The 24,999-nt window shown below is 55.7% G+C and overlaps 1 protein-coding gene across 1 annotated transcript in view; it reads right to left on the minus strand.

The window, feature by feature from the left end:
- CACNA1I (calcium voltage-gated channel subunit alpha1 I) overlaps nucleotides 1–24,999 on the minus strand; it is a 111,689-nt gene that overhangs the window by 56,491 nt on the left and 30,199 nt on the right. The window contains exon 4 of the mRNA XM_040233258.1: nucleotides 15,654–15,751. Within this exon, the coding sequence (XP_040089192.1) occupies nucleotides 15,654–15,751 (98 nt within the window). The remainder of the gene's footprint in view (nucleotides 1–15,653; nucleotides 15,752–24,999) is intronic.

A 24,999-nucleotide genomic window follows, 5' to 3' on the forward strand; every position in this document is an offset into this window, starting at 1 on the left:
AGAGAGAACAGGGTTCAAATCCTCACGCTGCTGGCCTCTGGGACCTGTGGGACTTTGAACCAGTCCCTGCCCCTCGTGGAGGATAAGACCCCTCAGCAGAGGGGCCCAAGAAGACAGCAGCCATGCTACAAAGATTCCCCAGCTCAAGGCCCACACCCAAGTCTCAGCAAATTCTGGGGCTTCCACCCCACAGAGGAAGTGGAGAACAGGCTCAGCTTTTGGCACCACTCCACACACTTACCGCTCTTCACGTCTGTCTCCCCACCCTTCCCTTCTGCCCCGCCTGCCTGGGCTGACCCATCTGCACCCTCCAGGCCCTCTCTCCCCATGGGCTCAGTCCCCCAGCTGTGAAAAGCATCTGCTCTCTCAAGTCTGGGTGATGTCATCCACTGTCATGGCTTCGGTAACAGGCTGCATGTCACCCACTCCCTCCTGACTCCTCAAGAAGATCCAGCCACCCCAGTCACTGGAGAATCCACAGGGATGCATGTCCCAGACAGGTGGGCCACCTCTGTGGCTTTGCCCAGCCCCCATTTCCCAGTCCTCTGAACACAGCATCACTCTTCCATTCCAGTTCCATGGTTTGGGTGGGCTGACATGGAGATCACATGACCCAGACTTGGCCAATCAGCATAGTCTGTTTCCCTAGCCTCTGTGATTGGTCCAGGATGAGCATGTGACTCTATCTAGGACCAATGAGAGTTGGCAATGAGACTTCCGATGGAACTACAGAAAAAGAGATGCTCTCTTGTTGCAGAGATTCCAAGTTGGGAGGAGTGAAGCTGGGAGCTGGTGGGGCCGTCTTGCTTCCCAGGGATAGTGCCCGTCTGCGGCTGAAGCCCGCCCAGGGAGAGCAGAGCCCAGGACCGAGGGGGCGATTCCCGGTAACAGCCACTCTAGAACACAATGTGGGCATGCCACCACTGTGTGTACAAACAGATGGCATTCTCATCAGCTACCAGGCTTTGTGGATCCCTGGCAGGTGGGGGAGGTCTCTGGGACTACAGAGGTCATTCAGTTCAGTTCAGTCACTCAGTCGTGTCCGACTCTTTGCGACCCCACGAATCACAGCACACCAGGCCTCCCTGTCCATCACCAACTCCCGGAGTTCACTCAGACTCACGTCCATCAAGTCCGTGATGCCATCCAGCCATCTCATCCTCAGTCGTCCCCTTCTCCTCCTGCCCCCAATCCCTCCCAGCATCAGAGTCTTTTCCAATGAATCAACTCTTCGCATGAGGTGGCCAAAGTACTGGAGTTTCAGCTTTAGCATCATTCCTTCCAAAGAACACCCAGGGCTGATCTTCAGAATGCACTGGTTGGATCTCCTTGCAGTCCAAGGGACTCTTAAGAGTCTTCTCCAACACCACAGTGCAAAAGCATCAAGTCTTCAGCGCTCAGCTTTCTTCACAGTCCAACTCTCACATCCATACATGACCAGTGGAAAAACCATAGCCTTGACTAGATGGACCTTTGTTGGCCAAGTAATGTCTCCGCATTTCAATATGCTATCTAGGTTGGTCATAACTTTTCTTCCAAGGAGCAAGCGTCTTTTAATTTCATGGCTGCAGTCACCATCTGCAGTGATTTTGGAGCCCCCCAAAATAAAGTCTGACACTGTTTCCACTGTTTCCCCATCTATTTCCCATGAAGTGATGGGACCAGATGCCATGATCTTCGTTTTCTGAATGTTGAGCTTTAGGCCAACTTTTTCACTTTCCACTTTTACTTTCATCAAGAGGAGGACTTACACAGTGGAAGTGAGAAATAGATTTAAGGGAATAGATCTGATAGAGTGCCTGATGAACTTCGTGACATTGTACAGGAGACAGGGATCAAGACCATCCTATGGAAAAGAAATGCAAAAAAGCAAAATGGCTGTCTGGGGAGCCATTCACTTTCCTTTTCATCACAGGAGGTCATTGAACCTTATGAAATTGCTGTAAAATATCCAAGTATGATGCCATGAATTTTTCTGGGAAGAAGGTCCACATAAGTGTCTGTGGCTCCAAAGAGTGTCAAGAGCTAGTGGGTCACCCTTGGGTGTACACCACCCAAGATCCTGTGATTCCTCTCTAGCCTCATCTTCCTCTCTCCCTCCCTCTGTCCCCAGTGTGCACTCTAGGTCTCAGGTGGCACTAGTGGTAAAGAACCCATCTACCAATACAGTAGACATAAGAGACGCGGGTTCAATCCCTGGGCCGGGAAGATCCCCTGGAGGACGACACGGCAATCTACTCCAGTGTTCTTGCCTGGAGAATCCCATGGAAAGAGGAGCCTGGCAGCCTGCAGTCCATAGGGTCACACAGAGTCAGATACAACTCAAGTGACTTAGCAAGCACACACGCACAAGGATACCATGGGATTTCACACCTCCATGCTTTTTTTATTCATGCTGTTCCCTCTTTCTAGAACACTCTTCCACCTCTCTTGTGCCTGGCAAACCTTTATTCAGCCACCATAGCTCAGCTAAGGATCTGCCTTCTCTTTGTGAAGTCTCTCTGTGACTTTCCATACCCCTTCTAAACCTATCTCTCACTCATCTGTTCTGGGTCACCTTGGCACCTCTGACCTAGCATAGGGTGTCATGTACAGTTGTGCAGGTTGCATACTGCACAACCTTGGAGGCACCATTTACATCAACATCTAATCTTCTCACCCTAATATATAATTATCCATTTACTCTCCTGTTTTTTCCACTGGGCTATATGTTCCTGGGGACAGGGTCTATCTGAGTCACCTCAGTACTCCCAAAACCCAGCAGGTCCTGGCCCAGAGCAGAGTCTCAGCCATTTACATTCAACATTTATTGAATGACTGCTTGTGAATGAACAATGTGCAAAGTCATGGGGAGGGGGTGGAATATTGGAGAGGGGAAGATGAAAGGATGGTGACAAGAAGAGTGGCTCTGTCCAGATTTTTATTTATTCCAGGGGCAATGGCTGAGGTAGTTATTAACGAGGATAATTATTTAGGATTTGCATCATGAGCTCTGTATGGAGCGATTTCCAATCAATAATTAATGCTCACCCCCATCCTCCCACCCCACAAAACTAGGTCAGCCTCCTCTTGGGAAAGGCAGTGGGGCTCCCTTGCAGGCTCCTGTTCTCCAATTGAGAGCAAGCCAGGGTGAGTGAGGGCTCAGTACCCCACTCCCTCCACATCCGCCCCCACAACAGGGGGTGTGCAGAAGAGGGAAGTGAGAAATCAGAGCAGTCAGCCTGCAATCCATCCAAACGTTAAGTCCGCCAGTCACAGGCCTTTCTGGTGCCCCATCATTCATCCATTCATCAAACACTTAGACAAGAACTGTTGCGCAGCATACCAGGCACAGTGCTGGGCTTGTGGGAAATCCCAAATCCCATTTTTCAGCCCTTGCAGAGTTTGCAGTCTGCCAGCCGAGGGCCAGGGGACCCCAGTGTTGGGGAAAGGGACGAGGCCTGGGGAGTAAGGGAGCTCTAGGCGCATTGCTGGAGGGGCTGACTCGAGCTGGGCCCTGCAGGATGACAGGAGCGGTGGCAAAGGCACAGAGGAGTGACCGGCCAGAGAGGGCATCTGGGGGCCTCTGCTAGGCAGCCACTTGGGAGGTTTCTAAGCAGGCTGAGCCCTTGACCAGCTCTGGGCTTTAAAGCCGATGGAACAATCTTGGAGGACAGGACAGAGGCAGGAGGCAAGCATGGAGGGTCAGGTGGTGGCCCTGAGAAGCAGTGGGCTCAGAGAGGCCTGCAGGAGGCAGCTCTGCGCCATCCCAGCCTGGCTGCTCCCGCCTGCTCCCCCCCGCCCCCCGGGCCCAGCTGTTGTTGCTCAATTAATTACATTTCCCAGCTCTCCAGGACATTGAAATTCTGAAAGGCTCCTGAGAACCTGCCTGGCCGCCGCCGGCTTCCCTGAATGGCAGCCCGATCTCTCCTCCCCTCCTCCCTCCCCTCTGCTGAGCTGAACCCCAGCTCACTTCACAGCCCCCCTGGGGCCCAGGGAGTCCCAGGGCCACAGAGCCAGGGCATAATTAGCTAATTAGGGACTCAAAGCAAGTTCATCACTTCCGCGCCAGGGAACAGGGGCCACGGGATTAGGGAGCCAGGAAGGACCTCACCAGAACCCAGCTAATCCTCCTTTCAACGCCCACAGTCAAGTAATTAGCTCAAGCAAGTCGGAGGGTTCCGCCATGCCCAATTCCCCTGGCAACCGCTACAGAAGAAAGAGACAGAGAAAGTGAAACAGAGAGAGAATTGCAGACAGAGAATAGAGGCAGAGAGAAAGAGGCAGAGACCGCTCTTAAGACCCATCACCATCTACCTCAGACTATCTTTTCTGCTCATCCTCCACACTTCTCTTCAGCCAAGGCCTCCTCCTCCAGGCAGCCTTCTTGATTCTCACCCCCAGATACTTAGAAGGCTTCCTGCCTCTCGCTCCCTTATGGCTCTCCCTTTTCCTCTCCCGGGATGAGATTACCTGGTTTTGGTCTCTGTGACTCTTGAGCCTTGGATGGAGACCAGGTGGGCCTTAATGAGGGCAGGCTGCAGGTGACCCATGAGTGTGGCTTGGGGCCCTGCTCCCCTCGTTAAGATGGAAGAGGACCCCAGAGTCCTCAGGACATCCAGTGTAGCCCTTTCTCTGATGAGCAAACAGAGCACCAACTCAGGACAGGACACCTGGGGGCCAGATCTGGCTGGGCAGCCTTGAGGCTGGCCCTCTCTGGGCCCCAGAGGCCTCAACTACAGAAGAAGACAGTGGTTCCTGTCCAGCCTCAGGAAGACCCCAAGGCCAGAACACCTCAGTGGGGGGCGCCCCCAAAGTCAAAGCCTCCCATTCCAATGGGGAAAGTATAAATCCTTATCCCACCCCCAATCGCAGGACCCCCAACCATCAGGCTCCAGTCTGTCACCCCGGCCTCATCCTCCTCTGTCCTCCAGGCCACGCCTGAACCGGCTGCTCCACCAGACTGCAGACATGCCCAGCACACCCACTCCCCACCTGTGCACACATCCTGCCCCCGACTCACCGCTCCCCACTCTCTGCCAGGGGGGTTCCTTTACTATCCTTTACTATTGCACTGCTGAGAGCAATGCCAAGTTCACTTGCCAAGGCAGGATGGGGTCCATGCTGGAGCCAGACTGACCCACTTCCAACCCCTGGGAAGCTCGGGTTCTGGGTCACTGCTGGGCCCTTGCACATGCTCAGAAGGCCATCTCTCCTCCATTTTCAGACCTCTGCTGTGTGGTCACCTCTCCTGGATCCCAGGGCTGGGCTCGTGCCCCTGCAATGAGCTGTCACAGTCTTGTCCGCCCTCCATCACACCACTAATTACACTGTCATCCTTCATCACAGCTCTGCCCTCCTCTCTCCCCAGAAACCAGGAGTGCAAAGCCCACCTGGGGTGCTCTGCATCCCCCAATCCAGCCTGGGGCCCAGTACCAAGGAACCCCTCCGAGGGGGGCGGCCTGAACGAATGTGGGAGTGATGGGCTGGGTGGATGGATCCGTTCTACAAGTGTTGAGTGAGGGCCACCTACATTCCAGGCACTGTTTTAAGCTCTGGGGATATATCAGTTTAAACACACACACACAAAAACAGATCAAACCCTTGCCCTTGTGAAGCACACATTCTAGGTTAAGGGTAGGAAGAGGCAGAGGCTTCCCCGGTGACTCATCGGTAAAGCATCTGCCTGCAATGCAGAAAACGTGGATTTGATTCTGGGGCCAGGAAGATCCCCTGGAGAAGAAAATGGCAACCCACTCCAGTATTCTCGCCTGGGAAATCCCATGGACAGAGAAGCCCGGCGGGCTACTGTCCATGGGGCCGCAAAAGAACTGGACACAACTGAGCGTCTAAACAACAAGCGAGATAGAGACAAAGAAACAGCAAACATGATAAAAAGTGCCTTTCTTCCTTTGTTGGGTGGTAAGTGCCACAAAAACGAAAAGTAGGTTGCAGGAGGACCAGGCTGGGGCTAGGGGCCCAGTTGGTATAAAGCGGGGGCTGAGAAAGGCCACCCTGCCAAGACACACAGAGCAGCTGTGTGCCCACTTCGGGGAGAGCTCTCCAGGAGAGGGAAGAGCCAGGCAAAGGTGGGAGGGCACAGGGATGCCTGCAGGAGAGCGTGTGACTCCAGCTTTGACTGGCACTGAGAGTCGCGGGTAGAAGACAGATGTGGTCTCCCGGCTGCTGGGGAGAAAACAACTGTGTGGGCTGGGGCCGAACTGGGAGGCCACTAGGCACCCCAGCCTGCAGGACGGTCTATAAACACCCCTGTGTGACCCTGGAACCCGCACACGCATCTGGAAAGGGGGCTGGGCCTGAGGGCTGCATGGCCAGGAGCCTGACAGCAGCCACGCGGTCGCTGCCTCCTGAGGGCACTCCATGCCTTCCCCTGGGACTGAAATGGGGATCCCTCAAGGGGGTGCCTGGGGGCTTCCCTGGTGGCTCACACGGTAAAGCGTCTGCCTGCAATGCGGAAGACATGTGGTCTGATACCTGGGTCAGGAAGATCCCCTGCAGAAGGAAATGGCAACCCACTACAGTATTCTTGCCTGGAAAATTCCATGGAGGAGCCTGGTGGGCTACAGTCCATGGGGTCGCAAAGAGTCGGACACGACTGAGCGACTTCATTTTCTTTCTTTCGAGGGGGTGCCCAGGAGAGACTCAGGCTCCTGTCCGGTGCCCTCCCTGCTGAGGGTGCCAAGGCCAGATGCTGGGATTGGGCACTCTCCAGGGACTCTCCAGGGTGGGGACCAGGCCTTCGGTCTACCTGCTCCACTTCAGGCCACCTGGCCTGGCCCAGCCCTCGCTCACCTGCCATCCTGATAGCACACGTCTGGCTGGGTTCAGATGACGTGGCAGTGGAGAGGGCCGTCGAGGTGGGGCTCTAGAGGCATTCCGAAGGTTGAGTCAGGGGTAGGATGTGGGTGTGAATGGAATAGGGGAGCTGGGGCATCTCCAAGGTTGGGGGCCTGAGTCCAGAGGCACACAGCAGCCCTCAGTGGAGATGGGGGTCTGTGAGGATATGTGGAATTGGGGGTGCCTGGTGTATACCTGTGTGAAATCAGATCTCAGCGTCTGGGGTTCAGAGGGAGAAGTATGGCCTGTAGCATCACGTGAGTGGGCATCAGGGTAGAAACAGTTTGTAGGTGACATTTTATTTTTTAATTTTTTGGCTGCACTGTGAGGCATGCAGGATGTTAGTTCCCAGACCAGGAATCGAGCTCCGCTCCCCCTGCATAGGCAACGTGGAGTCCTAACCACTGGACCACCAGGGAAGTCCCTCTAGGTGGCATTTTAAATGCCAGGAGCTGGGGGAGACGATGACAGGTGGGCAAACTGATGGAGCTGCTCAACCTTTTCACCCCTTTCTCTCCAGCGAGCCCCTGGACCAGGCCCTCTGCCATAAAGAAAGCTGGGCATCAGCCAGACAAGGGCCCCTGGTGGCAGTGGGGTGCCCGGGAGGCGAAGGGGGTACACTTCCTGACAGGCCTCTCCCCTGGAGGTCTGGGGTGCTCTCCGAAGACAGGAGCTGTCAGCCCAGATTAGCACAGCCGCTCTGCCAGGGCAGCTCAAGTAGAAAGAGCCGAGCTCATGCTAGCCTCTGTCAGGGGCCCAGCCCGCAGCCAGGAGGAAAGGAGTAGGCCTGGGGCAAGGGGCCGCGAGGCAGCAGCTGGCCCTGGGGCTCCCCTCTCTTCCTGGCCTGGCCAGGTCAGCAGAGGCTGCCGAGCAGCTGGGAGAGGCCGTGCACTGCTCCTGCCACAGCCAGGGCCAACTAATCAGAGGCACAGTGGGTGCCCGGGAGGCCGGGCCAGGCAGCATACGGCCAGGTGGCCGAGGACACAGCTGCTGGCCCCAGCCCCGAGGGGAAGGGCCTGTGGACTGAAGCGGGGCCTCAGTGCCCCCTCCTGAGATGAGAAGCAATGCCCGCATAAGAGGTCTGCGGCACCGTGCCCTCCACCACAGGGGAGGCCTTGGCTCCTCCCCAAGGCAGTCAGTGCTCACCCTGGAGGAGGGGTGCCCGGCCCTGTCCTTCTGAAGGTCCCCAACCCCACCATGGCCCCTGATGTCCTCTCACGCATTCTTCCAAAGTCTCTTGCCCGCTCCTCTCTGAAGCCTCCTCAAAGTACGGTGTCAGGAGCCCCTCCCCTCGGCCCAGCTGCCTCCGTTAGGGCCCCTGGCCCCAGCCCCACAGCTGCCCAGCTTGAGCATCTGCCTACAGAGTCGGGGTGGCATGAGAGCCTTCTCCATGACCCCCACGTCTGCCCCGAGGCCTGGCTCCGGGGCCCCACAGCGGATACTACTCTGGGTGAACAGATGAAGGAGTGAACACACACGCAGTGGCTCTCTCCCTTGATCTGGTGTCCTGTCCAGGAATCACGCCCTCCTGATGTGTAAAGCGGAATTTGACCCAGTGCGGAGGCGGAGGGGGAGGAGGGGGCTGCCCTCACCCCAGCCGCACCCCAAGCATCTCTCCTCTCACAGTCCCGGCTGCTCTTTCCTGTTCACGAGTCAGGCTCTCATCAGATGGTCTGTCCAGAGGCTCTCCGGCCCACCCCCATCTCTCTGGGGAAATCAGGCTCCTGCTCACTGTCTTCTCTTTTCTCTCCCCACCTCCTCCTTCCCTCCCTTCCTTCCCGGGTGGCTGCCAGACCTTTCTTCCACGTGGCAATGGGGGGAGCTGTGTGGGTGCCAAGGAGAGACAGTCTGAAGTTCAAGATCCTGCTTGAGGTCAGAGCCCCCCTTCAGCTGCACCCCGAGCCCCACTGAACCCACGTACAAATCGAAAGTGCTGAGGTTCTCATGCAAGCTTTGTTTCCAGGTACCCCAGCCCCTCTGCCAATAGATCTGGAGTATGACATTTGGAGTATGAGCAGTCACTCGAGCTTCCCCAGTGGCTCAGTGGTGAAGAATCCACCTGTCAATGCCGGAGACGTGGGTTCAGTCCCTGGGTCTGGAAGACCCCCCTGGAGAAGGAAATGGCCACCCACTCCAGTATTCTTGCCTGGAAAATCCCATGGACAGAGGATCCTAGCGGGCTATAGTCCATGGGGTAGCAAAAGAGTCAGACACCACTTAGTGACTAAACGACAATGTGAGACCCGTGATCAACATACGGTGTTGGCACCTTCACTGGGCACCTTCTAGGAGCAGGTGTCATGAACATGCTTTGCTACTCCGTAGCCTAGCAAGGGAGGGCTGGGACCCATCTTATGGACTGAGAAACAGGTCTGAGAGGTGGCCAAGACCCCAGGCACAAACCCTGGTCTAACTGCTCTGGATGCTGCGGTCTGTAGCCTCGACACTGGGGCCCTCCCTCTGAGGGGGCGGGGATGGAGCAGCTCGCCAGGCACCTGCCCTACATCCGGCACTGCAGACTAGCCCACGTTGAGGTGCCATGTGTCATCCCCCTTGTGCAGATGAGGGTCCAAAACAAGAGAGGTTTCTTTTCCCAGGTCCTGCAGCTAACAAACACAGGCCCAAGCTCTGAACACTGGCAGGGCAACTCAGACACCATGCTCCGCACTAACCACTCTACCTTCCTCCTTCCTGCCCTGACTCACCCCCTCAGGCTGCAAAGGGCCCATCACCACGAGAACTCTTCACCCTGACAGTGAAAGGCGTTCAGAGGTCTGGAGCACATCAAACTTGGGGGTAGAGAAGGGGCCACTACTTCAGCCCATGGGGCCTTTCTGCTTTGACCTTGGATGTGGGCAGGTGTCTTTCCTGATGCCCCTATGCAGACGGAGTGGGTGGCTAAGATGCCTACACACTAAAAGGAAAGGAAGGAGGTTGTGAAAGGGAGCACAAAGCGCTGGCCAGCTGTGTGGCCTTGGGCAGGTTACTCAACCTCTCTCTGCCTCAGTTTTCCCATCTGAAAAGGGGGCATCACAGTGGTACCAACATCCTAGGACTGTTATGATACAGTTTGTATAAAGCATATGATAAATTTTAGCCACTTATCATTATTAGTAAATCCCTAGAAGACGTGGAACGCTCACCTCACACCTCCCTGTGACAGGCAGTGCTCTGCGCCTATGCACTAAGACGTGCACGCAAGCTCACATGTGCACATACAAATACACACAGTCCCAGGAGAGCTCCTCTTCTCCACCCTGGCATGTGCAATTCTGCTCCGTCTGCCAGGACCACCCTTCCCAGTTCTCTGTGTTCCTGGTGAGCATTTTCCACAAGCAACCTCTGTGAACAGGTCCTGGTGCCCTCACCCTCCAACCCCAACTCTCCCAAGCACCTTCTTCATTAGAGTAGCACCTGTTGACCACTTACTGCATACAAGGCTCCAGGCTAAGCTCGCTATACACATGGGAGCATTCTGTCCTTAAAAAACCATATAGTAACTGGTATCACTAATGCCATCTTATCATTGAGAAACAGAGGCCCAGGGTCCCACAACAGGTGGGTGAAAGGACCAGAAGTGGGGCCTGTCAGTAGAGAGCTAATCTCCAGTCCTGAGCCTGCAGCTGGGGCCCGACAGGGGCCTTCCACGCAGCACTGTCAGCTCTGCCTCCCTGTCCCCGGGCCCCGCCCAGAGGCCCCTGCACAGAGGTGGGTCCTTGCTGACCCAGGGGTTGTCAGCCAGATAGGGCTCCAGGAGGTGGACAGCTGCCCCGAGCTCCCTAGGCCTCCCTCCCAACCCCCTCCACAGCCTGGGTCAGGGCTTACAGGGGCACAGGTGGGCCAGCAGTTCAGACTTAGCCGGCTCAGGCTTTAGCAGTAACTGCCCTAGTTTCTTCGGAGAAGGCGATGGCACCCCATTCCAGTACTCTTGCCTGGAAAATCCCACGGACGGAGGAGCCTGGTAGGCTGCAGTCCATGAGGTTGAGAAGAGTCCACTTTCATGCATTGGAGAAGGAAATGGCAACCCACTCCAGTGTTCTTGCCTGGAGAATCCCAGGGACGGGGGAGCCTGTTGGGCTGCCGTCTATGGGGTCGCACAGAGTCGGACACAACTGAAGCGACTTAGCAGCAGCAGCAGCAGCCCTAGTTTCTTAATGGAGAAAAAAGCACTTTTCATATTTAAATGGCTTGGTCAATGGGCTTTGGGAGGTACCACAGCTGACTGTGCCAACAAAGGTCCGTCTAGTCAAAGCTATGGCTTTTCCAGTGGTCATGTATGGTTGTGAGAGCTGGACTATAAAGAGAGCTGAGCGCTGAAGACTTGATGCTTTTGAAGTGTGGTGTTGGAGAAGACTCTTGAGAGTCCCTTGGACTCCAAAGAGATCCAACCAGTCCATCCTAAAGGAAATCAGTCCTGAATATTCATTGGAAGGACTAATGCAGAAGCTGAAACTCCAATACTTTAGCCACCTGATGCGAAGAATTGACTCATTTGAAAAGACCCTGATGCTGGGAAAGATTGAAGGCAGGAAGAAAAGGGGACGACAGAGGATGAGATGGTTGGATGGCATCACTGAGTCAATGGACATGAGTTTGAGTAAACTCTGGGAGTTGGTGATGGACAGGGAGGCCTGGCATGCTGCAGTCCATGGGGTCGCAAAGAGTCGGACACGACTGAGTGAGAGAACTGAACAGTTGACTGAGGGGTGTGTAGGGTGGGTGAAGCCTGGAGTCAGCTGGTGCCAGGAGGGAGCACTTTCAGAGATAAACCAGCTCCATCTTGCCAAGGCCCAGAAAGGGATAGCGACCTATGAAAAGTCACACAGCAAGGACTTATCAAAAGTTAGAACCTAGCCTCCTGACTGGGAGTCTAGTGCTTCTTCCTTCCCTCTGTGGCTCCTCTACACTCTCCTGCCCTTTATCCACCAATGGTTGAGTGGCCAGCACACACCTACAGGGGTAGGGTGGAGGGACACATTTTATGATGTTCTGTAAAGAGCACGACCCCCAGGTGCCCCATCCATCCTGGACAAAGTCCCTCTTCCTCCTTTGTGCAAATAGGGAAACAGGCCCAGAGACTCCCAAGGGCTTCCCAGGTCACAAAGCAGACTCTCAGCAGAGCTCAGAAGCAGAACTTACATTCCCCAACAACCCAACTGAGTCTTCCTGGTTGCTTGTGTTTTTAAACTTCAGGCAGCCACCTCCCTCTCCACAGCTTTGCAATTAATAACCCATAATTTGACTTCGCCGTCCTAATCCTCTAGCCTGCCATCTTGTGGCCAAATTGAAAGCTACAGGCTATTGTTGAATGAGTCCTGGGGCAGAAGCAGCAATAAAGATAAATGGGGGACTTCCCTGGCAGTCCAGTGGATAACACTCCATGCTTCCAATGCAGGGGATGCGTGTTCGATCCCTGGTTGGGACTAAGGGAACTAAATCCCCCATGCCATGTGGGACGGCCTTAAAAAGATAAATGGGAGGACTTGGAACGTTCAGGGAAACAGCTAGGAAAAAAGAAGGCAACCAACCAAACCTCTCAAAGAGACATTTCTAAGTGACCCTCCACTCCTACAGGCCACTCATTCCCAGTGACTCTGGGCAGAGCACCTAACACCTGGGAAGGAAGTGGTGCGGTCTGGATCAGTGCACCCGCTCCAACAGCTTGAGGCTCCTGTTAAGTTGCTTGTGAAGATGGATTTATCTTAAGGTCCCTTTTGGGGAGGGGGCTGAGGCACATCAGCTATATTTTGGATCCCGGAGAGTTCATGGTCTCAATAACTAGCCCCCCCGCCGGCCAGGTTCTGAGAAAGCAAGAGATTTGTTTGTCAGATGAGAGGCAGAAACAGCTCAGAGCAGGAACAGAACTGCCCACCTCAGGCAGCCCTGGGCCTCCTAGCAAAGCCTATTAGCAGGAAAGAAGCCCCTGAGGAAAGACCCGGACTCCTCTCTGGGCCCTGGGGGCCGCCCAGCCTCCAAAATCAGAAGCTCCATGAGCACGGGGCCCAGCCCGGACCTTCTCTAGAGAATTGGACAGACTGGCACGGGGGGCCTGCCAGTGACCCCCCACAGCCAGGAGCCGCAAATGAGTTCCTCACACAGGCAGTGAGGTGGGGGGAGGAGAGGCACATGGGCCCACACCTCCACATGTGCACACCCCCATTTACACGTTCCCACATGTGCACACTCCCACATGTGCACACACATGTGCACACACATATACACACAGTCTCTCAAGGAGAGAGACCCTCACACACACACACACACACATGCACAAATGTACAGAAACCCATCCACAGAGACCCATACCCTGTGTGTCTAGGGATCATCCTCCCCCCACCCAGACCACCTCTCAGAGAGGCCCTGTCACATCGCTGTCCCCATGCCTGTCAGACCCTGAGACCTGACGGGAGATGCAGAATGTAGGATGGCCTCCAAACGCCCCTGTGTGACCCCGGCACACGCATCGTCTCTGGAAAGGGGGCCGGGCCTGCAGGCTGAGTGGCTAGGAGGGTGACAGTGGCCTCGTGGTTGCCACCCCCTGGGGGCAGCCCTGCCTTTCTGTGGGACTGAAATGGGGAGCCCAATGGGGGATGCCCAGGAGGGATGCAGCCCCTGCCTGCCCTCCCTGTGGGGTTGCCCAGGCCAGATACTTGATTCCCTCCGGGACTCTCCAGAGTTAAGACCAGACCTACCGGCCACCTGCTCCTCTCCACCCTGCCCAGCATGGCCCTCGTTCACCCACATTGCCGGAGCAGTCTTGTATCCACTTGCCCACCGCTGCCAGGAGTCTCTAAAACACTCCCTTGTTGGCTCAGTTCCCACACTCTGCTGAGTCTCAGCTCAGACACCACCTCAGACCCCCAGTGCCCCCTGCTGTGCCCCTCCCTGCACCCCTGTGCCCTCCACATGCCCGGCATCCCTCGGTCTGAGCACGGGCAGCACAGGACAGCTGGTTGATATACCTGCCCAGCGGCTCCACTTCACACCTATTTACTGAGCCCCTGCTACACACCAGACAGAGTTGTGGGCACTGCGGGAACAAAGGCTGCCTGTGGCCTGCCTCCCAGGAGGAGATGGGGCCTGGGGATGCACCCCTGGGAGAAGCGTGCTACTTAGAAACGGGCTCCAGTTTAGTCCCTGCCACTGACCTGCTGTGTGACCTTGGGCTGGCCACGACCCTCTCTGGGCCTCACTGGCCTCATTTGTTAAAAGGGGTAAAGATGGTTTAGAATGACGTGATCTTTAAGGAGACTCCTAGGCTTGGTGGCAAGTGGGAAGGACAGAAAGGATGCCAGCCAGGATGGCCTCTCTGGATGCCCCTTCTCTGCCCCAAGGGAGTCTCCCTGGGACCAGGAGGGGACAGAGGTGAACTGCTCCTTCCGCTCCCAGACACCTTGAGTTCCACTGCTCACCTCTTGGTTCCTACCTCTCAAGTCCTCCCTGGGGACCTCACAGCAGCTCTCAGGGGCCCCCAAGTTCCCCATCATGTTAAGGCTCATGTGTGGGGAGGTGACCTTGTACATGTGACCTTGAGACACCAGCCCTTCCCCCTCTGCACCTCATCCAGCCTGAGCCAGCCCACCCCCTCCCCAAGTCCTTCTGCTCCACAAACATCCCAAAGCACAGCCTCCACTGCCCTGCCAGGCCTGCCCAGGCTGACTGACATGAGCCCCGAGTCAGGTGGACGGCTGCAGACAGGTGGGCAGGCTGGGAATGGGTGGAGCAGGGTCAGTACCAACTGGGGAGGAGAACGAGGTGCCAGGAGACCCTTCCCCTTCTGCAGAAGAAGAAACGGAGGCTCAGGCAGGGAAGAGAACTAGAGTTCAGACCGAGTCCAGGAAGAGCGGGGCTCGGGACAGACAGAACTCTGCTCAGATTCCTGCCTTGCCCTTGAATTGATGTGTGACCTTCTGCAAGCCATTTAACCTCTCTGAACCTCACATAGGTTGTCGAGGGGGTTAAGTCAGCCATCAGGATGTCAAGCCTGACACACAGGAGGTGGGCGGATGCTCGTGGAAGTTCCTGTCCTTCTCCATCAGGACAGAAGCTCCCTGGGGCAGGACCCCTCACTCCTTTCCCGAATCCTCATTCCATCCTTGACACCAGGCAGTGGAAAAGAGTCAGGGGACCTCCTGGGCAAGTAACCTCATGTCTCCTCCAAGTCTCAGTTTTTTTCATCTCTTTTTCATGAGTACAGCCCACCTCCCGCTCCTGCCCAGGGGGACGGTAAGGCTCAAAAGAAATCACAGAGATGAAAGGCTTGCAAAGCGATGTGAGTCTAGGCAGATGTCAGGGATTGTTGCTCTCAGATAACTTCTCTCAGTACTAGGTGGGTGGACGGATGGGCAGCTGGTCAGATGGGGGAGCCGAGTGGGTGGATAGACCTGCATGTGGTGAACCTATGGGGGATGAAGTGGGGGGTCAGGAGCTCAAGTTCCAGGTCACTTGGCACAAGTGGGGGTCCAGAAGCCCCTCCCCAGTAGAAAGCTTCATGACACCTCCCTCCCAACCAACCAGCTTCTTTTCACACACCTGCCACATTGACTGCCCCGCCCCCGCAAGGAACCTTGTCCCCAACAAGCCAGAAACTTGCTGCAGTATGAGTGCTCTGGGGACCCAGAGGCGTCAGGACCACCCTCCAGCATTTTCAGGCCCGAGTAATGGCCCGAGAGGCCTGGGCAGCAGGGCCCACATCTGTCCTGTCATGGAAGGGTCCCATGCCCAGCACAGGCCTGGCACTGGGAGGTGCTGGGCAGTCTTGCTGAGTGTGTGAGTGGCAGGGTGGGCCTGGGGCAGGGCTGGGGGCACCAACTCACTGGGCACACGGTTGATGGCTTTGAGGGGCCTCAGGACGCGCACGGTACGGATGGCCGACAGGTTGATGTTCTGGAGGTCCAGAGAGTACTCGACCATCCTGCAAAGAGAGGGGAGGGTGAGACCCAGAACTCGAAGGACGGTGGGGCCACGGCCAGACCGGCCATGCCCATCCCTGCCTGGATGGGGTAGGAAAAGCGGTCAGCAACCCCGGCTAAGCCCCAGTCAGCCCTGTGGCCTCGGGCTGTCCCCTTGGGCCTATCTTCTTCTCCATAAGCAGGGCTGGTGACGTCCACTGTGTAGACTGCCCGGAGGAGCCCGGTAGATGTGGCCGGGGACAGAGGGAATAAGGAGCAGAGACCCGGGTCCTCAAAGCCTGTCTAGCAATGCGCTGGCAGCTCCTGCCCTCATTTCCAGGGCAGCCCCCCAAACAGGGAGCAGTCACCCCGTTCCCCAGGGGGAGAACAGAGGCGCCCAGAGGCCCCAGGCTGAGCTCAGATGGTGACTGGCCATCACAGCTACAGCCACAGCAGCAGCGTCTGGAGGAGCTCCCCAGTCCCTCCATCTCCCCAAGTCCCCCCATCTCCCCAAGTCCCCAGGAACCCCCTAAGCCAGGGTTAGATGCCTGGATTTATGATGAGATAAGGCTGTAGGAGAGGTGATGTCACATGTCCCAGGTCACCTAGCAAACGGGTTTTAGAAGCTCAGTTCAGTTCAGTTCAGTTGCTCAGTCGTGTCTGACTCTGCGATCCCATGAACTGCAGCACGCCAGGCCTCCCTGTCCATCACCAACTCCCGGAGTCTACCCAAACCCATGTCCATTGAGTCGGTAATGCCGTCCAACCATCTCATCCTCTGTCATCCCCTCCTCCTGCCCTCAATCTTTCCCAGCATCAGGGTCTTTTCAAATGAGTCAGCTCTTTGCATCAGGTGGCCAAAGTATTGGAGTTACAGCTTCAACATCAGTCCTTCCAATAAACACCCAGGACTGATCTCCCTTAGGATGGACTGGTTGGATCTCCTTGCAATCCAAGGGACTCTCAAGAGTCTTCTCCAACACCACAGTTCAAAAGCATCAAGTCTTCGGTGCTCAGCTTTCTTTATAGTCCAACTCTCACATCCATACATGACCACTGGAAAAACCATAGCCTTGAGTAGACGGAGCTTGGTTTGACATTACTTTGCCAGTAATGTCTCTGCTTTTTAATATGCTGTCTAGGTTGGTCATAATTTTCCTTCCAAGGAGTAAGCGTCTTTTAATTTCATGGCTGCAATAACCATCTGCAGTGATTTTGGAGCCCCAAAAATAAAGCCTGACACTGTTTCCACTGTTTCCCCATCTATCTGCCATGAAGTGATGGGACCAGATGCCATGATCTTAGTTTTCTGAATGCTGAGCTTTAAGCCAACTTTTTCACTCTCCTCTTTCACTTTCATCAAGAGGCTTTTTAGTTCCTCTTCACTTTCTGCCATAAGGGTGGTGTCATCTGCATATCTGAGGTTATTAATATTTCTCCCGGCAATCTTGATTCCAGCTTGTGCTTCCTCCAGCCCAGCATTTCTCATGATGTACTCTCCATATAAGTTAAATAAGCAGGGTGACAATATACAGCCTTGACATACTCCTTTTGCTATTTGGAACCAGTCTGTTGTTCCATGTCCAGTTCTAACTGTTGCTTCCTGACCTGCATATAAGTTTCTCAAGAGGCAGGTCAGGTGGTCTGGTATTCCCATCTCTCTCAGAATTCTCCACAGTTTATTGTGATCCACACAGTCAAAGGCTTTGGCATAGTCAATAAAGCAGAAATAAATGTTTTTCTGGAACTCTCTTGCTTTTTCGATGATCCAGCAGATGTTGGCAATTTGATCTCTGGTTCCTCTGCCTTTTCTAAAACCAGCCTGAACATCTGGAAGTTCACGGTTCACGTATTGCTGAAGCCTGGCTTGAAGCATTTTAAGCATTACTTTACTAGTGTGTGAGATGAGTGCAGTTGTGCGGTAGTTTGAGTATTCTTTGGCATTGCCTTTCTTTAGAAACTCAAGCCAGGAGCCATCCCAGTTCTGCCCCCTCTCGGTCTCTGAGTTTCACCTGGGCTCTGAGAGGCCAGGCTTCACAGGCCACAGCTCGGGGGTGTGGCAGGCAGGCAGTACTTGACCTGTAGGAATAACCCCCTCTTTGGGGGCACACCCATCGGCCAGCCCCTGCAAGGCATGCAGGCTCCAGCCTCGCAGGCTCACTGCACTGTCCCATTCCAGGCCTTCCCCCCACTGTCCCTTCCGCATGGAACACCTCCCTCCTCTATTGAAGCCTTAATCGGGTTTTATACAGAAGTCCCTGGAGACTTGGCAGTTTCTCCACACCTGGGTCCATGATGAACCAGGCCAGTCCAAGTGCTATGGACCCAAGAACGACTCAGACTGGCCCCTACCATCAGGAGTTCGCAAGGAGGCAGGGCAGAGACTCAAAGGCAAAGACGGCCCTGGAGCCCTCACCGCGGCCCTCCTTCTCATCCTCGGGGCCTCTCCCCACAGGCCTGCCCGCCCCTCCCACCGTCCACCAGTCCAGCAGCAATTCAGAGACAGTCTGCCTCCTCCAGGCGGCCTTCCTGGATCTCCGCAGCAGGCAGATCTCAGGAAGCGGCGGGGGCGGGGAGGGTGGGGGGCTGTACTTCCCAGCACGTCCACCAGATCCCCCCTGCTCAGTCGCTACCTGCCCCCCACCCCTGAAAGGCAGGTCCCAGGGGCCTGCCACCCCAGCCTCACCCCGAACGCCCCAATCACCAGACCTGGGCGCTCAAGCCTGAGACTCGGGCCAGGCTGCCAGTTCCACCTGTCACCGCCATCAGTGGGAATGAAGGCTTTTCCTCCACACCCTGCAAACCTGTCCGACTGTTGTGAAGCTGCCCGCCCCCCACCCTCCCTCGCTGCTTGAGGAGTAATTGAGTGAAAGCCTTGCTTGCCTCAAACGCCTCCATCCATCCCCCAGCTTTCTGGGGCCCAGGTTTCACTCCCTCTCTTTGTCTCCTCTCTCTTTCACACACACACAATCACACAACCCAGAGTCAAACGCCTGCACACAACCTCTGGTGCACACACACATACACACGCACTCCTTGAATGCCCTCATCCACACTCGCTCCTACCAGAGCCCAAATTCGGATGAAGGAATGTGACAGAGACCTCAGAACTAGAGGCAGAGACCACCAGGGGGACCAGGGGAGGGGGCGGGAGGGGATGCGGGGTGGGGACAGTGGGCAGCAGCCCAGCAGAGAGGGCGAGGGCTGAGCCGCCTGGGGGCAGTGGGTGATGTGAGAAGGGGGCGCCAGGGGAGGGGGGCTGCGTGAGGATTCCGCGCGTGGGCGAGCCAAACTGTCATTTTCCTATCTGGAAGAAAGAGCTCTCCAGGCAGCCCGGGAGATGTGTGTGATGGAGGCGCTGCGGGGGTGGCACACGTGGGCACACAAACAGGCTCTCCCACTGGCACACGCACACACACTCCAGGCTGGGGACAGCCACCCCAGGGCAGGCAGCCAGGCCCAGCTCCAGCCAGCCCCTCCCCCTTCCCCCATCCTCACCAACACAGACCCTCTCCCTTCTGCCTGGTTCTATTCCATCCTGACACCCGGCTCAGTTGGTGCCTTGCTAGGTGTGCTGGAGGTGGGGGGCTCCCCAGCCAGGCCAGACGGAACCCCCCCAGGGACTACATTCCAGGAGCCCCGGGCACACCTCTGAGCTCCAGCAGGTGCCAGTCCAGGATTTGTTCACGTCTCACAATAAAAATAAATAGCTGCTTCACAGGCAGAGGGGTAGACAGAGAAAAGAGAATGGATTCTGAGGGCCTCTTGCGTGTGTTCTCATTATTCACCTGAGTTAACCTCCTGAGTGCCCTCGACATCACTCAGATGCTGCCTCAACCCTCTCCTTGCTCCCCTGGACCAGGGCAGACCCCCAGCTACAAGCCACACCGGGCTCGCTCTGCACTGGGAGCCCTCAGGACAGTCGTGCCTGGTCCCTGACTGCCCCGCCCCACTCTGCCATGCGGGCTCCATGCTGTCGATCCCCTCTCAAAGAACCCACAGTCCACAGTCTGGGACTAAATCTTCTTAATTAAGTCAGGAGCATCCGGAGGGCAGGAATGGGAAAGCACAGATGCCCTGTGTACTCAGGACCCATGGCGAGAAATCGGGTTCACCCTCCTCATGCATTTCTCTAAAACAAGCGGAGCTGGCCCCTGCCTCCTGAGCGCAATACAAGCTATGACTGGATGTCACCAAGGCTCACTACAACCCAGAGTAGTGAGCCCTAGAATCTGAACACCTCCTAGACCCCTCTCATGGAGGCTGATCTGACTCTTGTCCCATCTCCAAAGGGGACTACACAGCCACAGCCTGGCAGACCCAGACCAACACAGTGGCTCTGCCCCTTCCCTTCACCTCTGACCTGATCCTCTACTGCAAAAATTCCCCTGAGAATTCATCAGTTGCAAGCCTCCAGGTCCCCATGGAAAAACTCCCCAAGATAAATTTCTTGAAGAACTTAGTGCCAAGATCTTGGCTCTGAGCTTCCTGGTAGTCGAGTCCAGAGGGGAAATGTGATGAGTCACTGAGTTCATAGCAGCATGATTGACCTTGGCCCTGGGAATTCCTCTGCCTGAACACTTCTCCCAGGTCCTAACTCTCTTTTCTGTATTTTGCGAACCTATCGGGGTGTCCTGCCGCAGCCGCATCTCCTGTCTGGGGGAACAAGGCCAGGTATAAATGCTTTCAGAGGTAGAGGGTAAACAGCAGGCACACGGTGAGGAATCCAGCAGATCTCACAGTTCGCTGAGAGGAAGAGGATAGAAAGCTGCATGTTGGACAAGGATGGGGAGACAGGAGCCAAGCGAGGGGCCGGGAGGTAGGAACCGCAGGTCTGAGTCTCTGCCCTGATGGTAACTGTACCCACCAGCCCAACGTGGACAGTCACTGACAGCCTCAGCACCCTGCCCCTGCCCAGCCACCGTCCCTCTCTGCTGACAGCTGCAGCAGCCCTGGTGAGCCCAAAGCTTCTGAAACGCAAAGCTAGCTGCATCAACTCCTGGCTTTAAACCCTCAATGGCTCCCCACTGCCCTCAGAACAAAGTCCAAGCCCCTAAGCAGGGTCTTCATGGCCCTGCAGTCTGGCCTCGGCCCCTTCCCCCACCCCTTGCTCCTCCACACATCTCGGGCACCAGGCGCACCAAGCTCACCAAACACACTTCCCTGTCCCTTTCCTTTGAGTGGAGCCCATCCTCCTCACTCTCCGCCTTCCTCCAGGAAGCCCTGTTCTCCCCTCCCTGCACCGCGGGCTGCCCTCACCCCTCTGGGCTCTGGTTCCTCCCACACTCTGTTCACACCTCCAGTCTGGCTTGGGATCCCCCAACACCACCTCAGCCAAGGACTCAGGAGCCTCAGTTTACTTGGGAGGTGATCCCAGGAGGCCCAGAGAGGGAGCAGAGAGGGAAAAATCAGCAAGGGGCTGTTCGTGAGCAGGTTACCCTGCAAACGCAAACAGAGTGCAGTCCCAGTGGGGACCCTGACAGGCTGTGTGCATCAGACCTGGACCAGTGGGGGCGGGGCCGAGGCGTTATCCCTGAACAACCGGCTGGATGCTGGCCGGGCATCTCTCAGACACAGCCTGCTCCAGCCCCACCACACAGAGCTGGCGCAGCACTGACTCGGGGAATCTATGCAGCACGAAGAACACCTGGGACGGAAGAAGCCACCCCACCCTCGGGAGAGCTGAAGGCGCACTCTCCCCTCAACCAACAAAAAAGAAGGGGAAGAGAGCTGCTCTGCGGGTGAATAACTATCCGGCTGACTTCCCTCAGGCCTCAAGTAAGACATCACTTGCGGGAGTGAGAAATTAATCCCTAATTACACAGTTACTTTATCGAGCAGCTTCAGTGCTAAAAGTCTAAAAAAAAAAAACCAACAAAACCCCCCCACTACCTCCTGCCAGCTCCCAAGCGCCTAATTAGGTAAGTAATTTTGCTTTAAAGCAAGAGTGTTCGTCCTGACATCACCCCAGGAGGAGGGTGACTGCACCCAGCTCCCGGATGGGGTGTCAGATGGGGTGTCGTCTGGGGAGAGGGGCTCAGGTGTGGCCGTGCTGAAGTGCAGGCTATGCCAGGGTGGGCGGACAGGTTGGACACCTGCTCTTAGGGCCCTCCTCACGGATTCCTGCTAAGAAGCCACCCCCTTGTACTGTTTCCCTGGTTCCCAGGAGAGGCACAGAGACCCAAGCCCAGTCTACCACCAGACACCGGCCCCCACGACCACCACCAGCCACCGTGACTAGTTCAGAATGGGCCGTGAGGAGCTGCCGGTCCTTGAGCCGGGACTGCAGAGGAGAGATGCTCTCCCTGGCTAAGCCACCACCAGGAAACCCGGAGGCGCTAATGGCCATCTTGCCTCCGTGGTGGCCGGAAAGCTCTGCCAACACAGAGGAAGGCAGAGGCCAGAACCGGGGCGAGGCAGGATCCTGACCATATGGCTGGAGCACTCCTCCCCAGCTGCACCCAAACCGTGGATCTGCGCTCTGTTCTGCCCAGGCACACGAGCCAGCCCCTTCCCTTCGGGGTTTAGGTGCCATGTGAACCGGTTTCTCCCCCTGGCAACTCGCAGAGTCCTGTTGCTTCAGAGGGCTTTCCGGAGCACTCGCCGTGTGCCAGGCATTTTACAGCCCTTCCCCTGGAGGGAGTAGGGCACCCACCCTAGAAGCTGAGGCACAGACAGAGCCCAACTGAGCAGTGAGGGGCCCAGGAGCTCTGCACGACCTGCTCCCCACACTTCATCAGTCATCAGGTCCAGCAGAGCAACTCCCACAGCCAGCCAGTAAATCGGACCGGCAGCATGTGGAATAGAGCCAGCAACCATGGAGGCTGTGTTACCCGATGTTTAGAGCACAGAGTCTGGGTTCCAATCCCCGCTTGGGGTTTGCACCGGGTGACCTTGGCAAGTCACTGAATTGACCTCATGGAGTCGAGGAAATGTGTTCACATGGGGATTCAGCACCAGGACAGGGTTTGGCACACGAAAGCCAGCCATTATTACTTCACAGCCTTATTTGCTGCCTTGGGGCACACTGGCCCACGAATCACATGCTATCTGCTTAAACCATTCCCTGGATCCCACTTCCTCCCAGGGCCTCTGGAGGCTCCCCAACCAAGACTCCATCACCACCCACAATTTGCCCTGCAGTCCAGGCACACCCGAACATCTCAGTTTCCCAGAATACCCCAGCAGACATGCCTCTGCATCTGTCAGCCTCTGTCCCTGGGACGCCCTTCCCAGCTTTCAGATCCCACCCCAGGGCAGCTCTGGCTCGAGGGGGTGCTGTCGTTTCCCTGTTCCTTAGGGCATGGCTCAGAGCCCTAGTTAGGTCCCCAGCCCCACCTCCAGCACCCGGCTTGGAGGCAGCTCCCCCTGCCAGCTTGTCAAACAAATAACTTGAGGGACAAGATCAGAAAAAAAAATAAAAATAAAAAATCTAGGAGCTGACAAGAAGCAACATAAAATGACTGAGACTTAACATCTTTCCAGGAAATACCCCTCCCAGGAGATGATTTCTGAGTGCTACTGATAAAAATAGGGTGTTTCCTCAATCTTTACGAGGGACTCACAGGCCTTTCTTAAAATGTAATGTAAGATGTAGCTAATGGAAAGGAAGCTGAGATGCTGGAAATGGCAACTCATCTGTCAGGAGGCAGCTCTATGATGACTCAAGCTTGTGTCGGGTGGTAACTAGACCACCAGCTTATGCTAGTATCCCAGCACTCAGCACATAGTAGGTGTTCAGTGGAGGGAGGGCAGGAGGGAGAGAGGAAATCATGGAAAGAGAAAATTAGGGATGATAATGTTAACCCTTGACTCCAGCCAGTGTTTTATGACTGGTGGTCATTATTGCCCAGATACCGTCACACAATTCTTATGAGACCAGAACAAAGTTTCTTTCTTTTTGGGGGGAGCGGATTGCACTGGCTTCATTGCTACACGCAGGCTTTCTCTAGTTGTGAGCGGGGCTACTCTTCACTGAGGTGCGGGGGCTTCCACTGTGGTGGCTTCTCTCGTCGTGGAGCGCGGGCTCTAGAGGGGTGGCTCGATAGTTGTAACGCGCAGGCTTAGTTGCTCCGCAGCATATGGGATCTTCCCAGACCAGGGATCGAGCCCATGACCCCTGCATTGGCCGGTGGATTCGTATCCACTGTGCCATCAGCGAAGTCCAAGAACTGGGTTTCTTAAGCCTACCTGACAAAGAAACTGATGGGCTGAAGCCAAATCAGGCCAAGTTCAGAGTAAAGGAGGAACTGGGGGCCACAAAAGAAATTTGGGGACCTCAGCAGCAGGAGACCCTGGGCCATCTCTCCACAAGGCTCTACGCAGGGGACAACACTCAATGGCTTTATCTCTGGATAGAGTTGCCAGGTAGATAGAGGATGCCCAGTTAAGTCTGAACTTCAGGCACACAGTGTTATCATTTTTTAGTATATATCCCAAATATGCCTCCTGACTGCCTCCCACAAAATTCAGCTCCCTTACTCCAGAGTAGTCTTGGCAACACGGTCGGTGGGCACAGCTGCTGGAAACCAGATAGGGATTCTATTGGCTCCACCACAGCCTCAGGGGAAAAAATCCCTCTTCCGGGACTCATCCCACATCCTTCTGAGAGCTGGTGAGGCCGTCCAAGTCCTCCAGGGCAGAGCGACTGGGATCTTTTGGCCTCTGAAAAGGTAAAACCCTTCAGGTTGCAAGTCAGCATGGGTTCTGGGGACAGTCATACTTGAACACATCACACAGTCCCTACAGGCTGTGTGACCTGAGGCAGGCTGCTGATCTCTCTGAGCTTCCATTTCCCCAGTTGGGAAATGAGGTTAACAACCTCAAGTTCTCAGGACAGTGGGGGAGTAAGAAAGCACAACCCAGTCAGGAAACCTTAGTTCTGACAACCCATCTAGGCATCATCACTGATTTGTGCCTACCTGGAACTTCCTTCTCTGCTTGTAGGGTAACAGTCCTGGGATTTGCCAAATGCACCCTCCCCACTCTCTGACCATGTGGTATGAGAGAGGTCAACCTCACACCTGGCCCAGAGCATATACCTTGACCTAGGTCTGGCCAATCAGAGTGCTGCATCATTTAGGCTACAGTGATTGGCTCAGGGATGAGCACATGACCCTTTCCAGCCAATCCAAGCCAACGAGGCTCTCTCTCGCTCTGCTTAGAGTGGCTAAGGAAGTAGTGGTGTCTTTCTGTTGAACTAGAGGGAGGAGTTTGTGCCCTTCTTCTGCCCACCCCCCTCCAAACCAGAGGAAAGCTGCCATGGATGGAA

This window comes from Oryx dammah, unplaced genomic scaffold, assembly GCF_014754425.2.
Source record: "Oryx dammah isolate SB20612 unplaced genomic scaffold, SCBI_Odam_1.1 HiC_scaffold_29, whole genome shotgun sequence".
In the NCBI taxonomy this organism is placed as follows: domain Eukaryota; kingdom Metazoa; phylum Chordata; class Mammalia; order Artiodactyla; family Bovidae; genus Oryx; species Oryx dammah.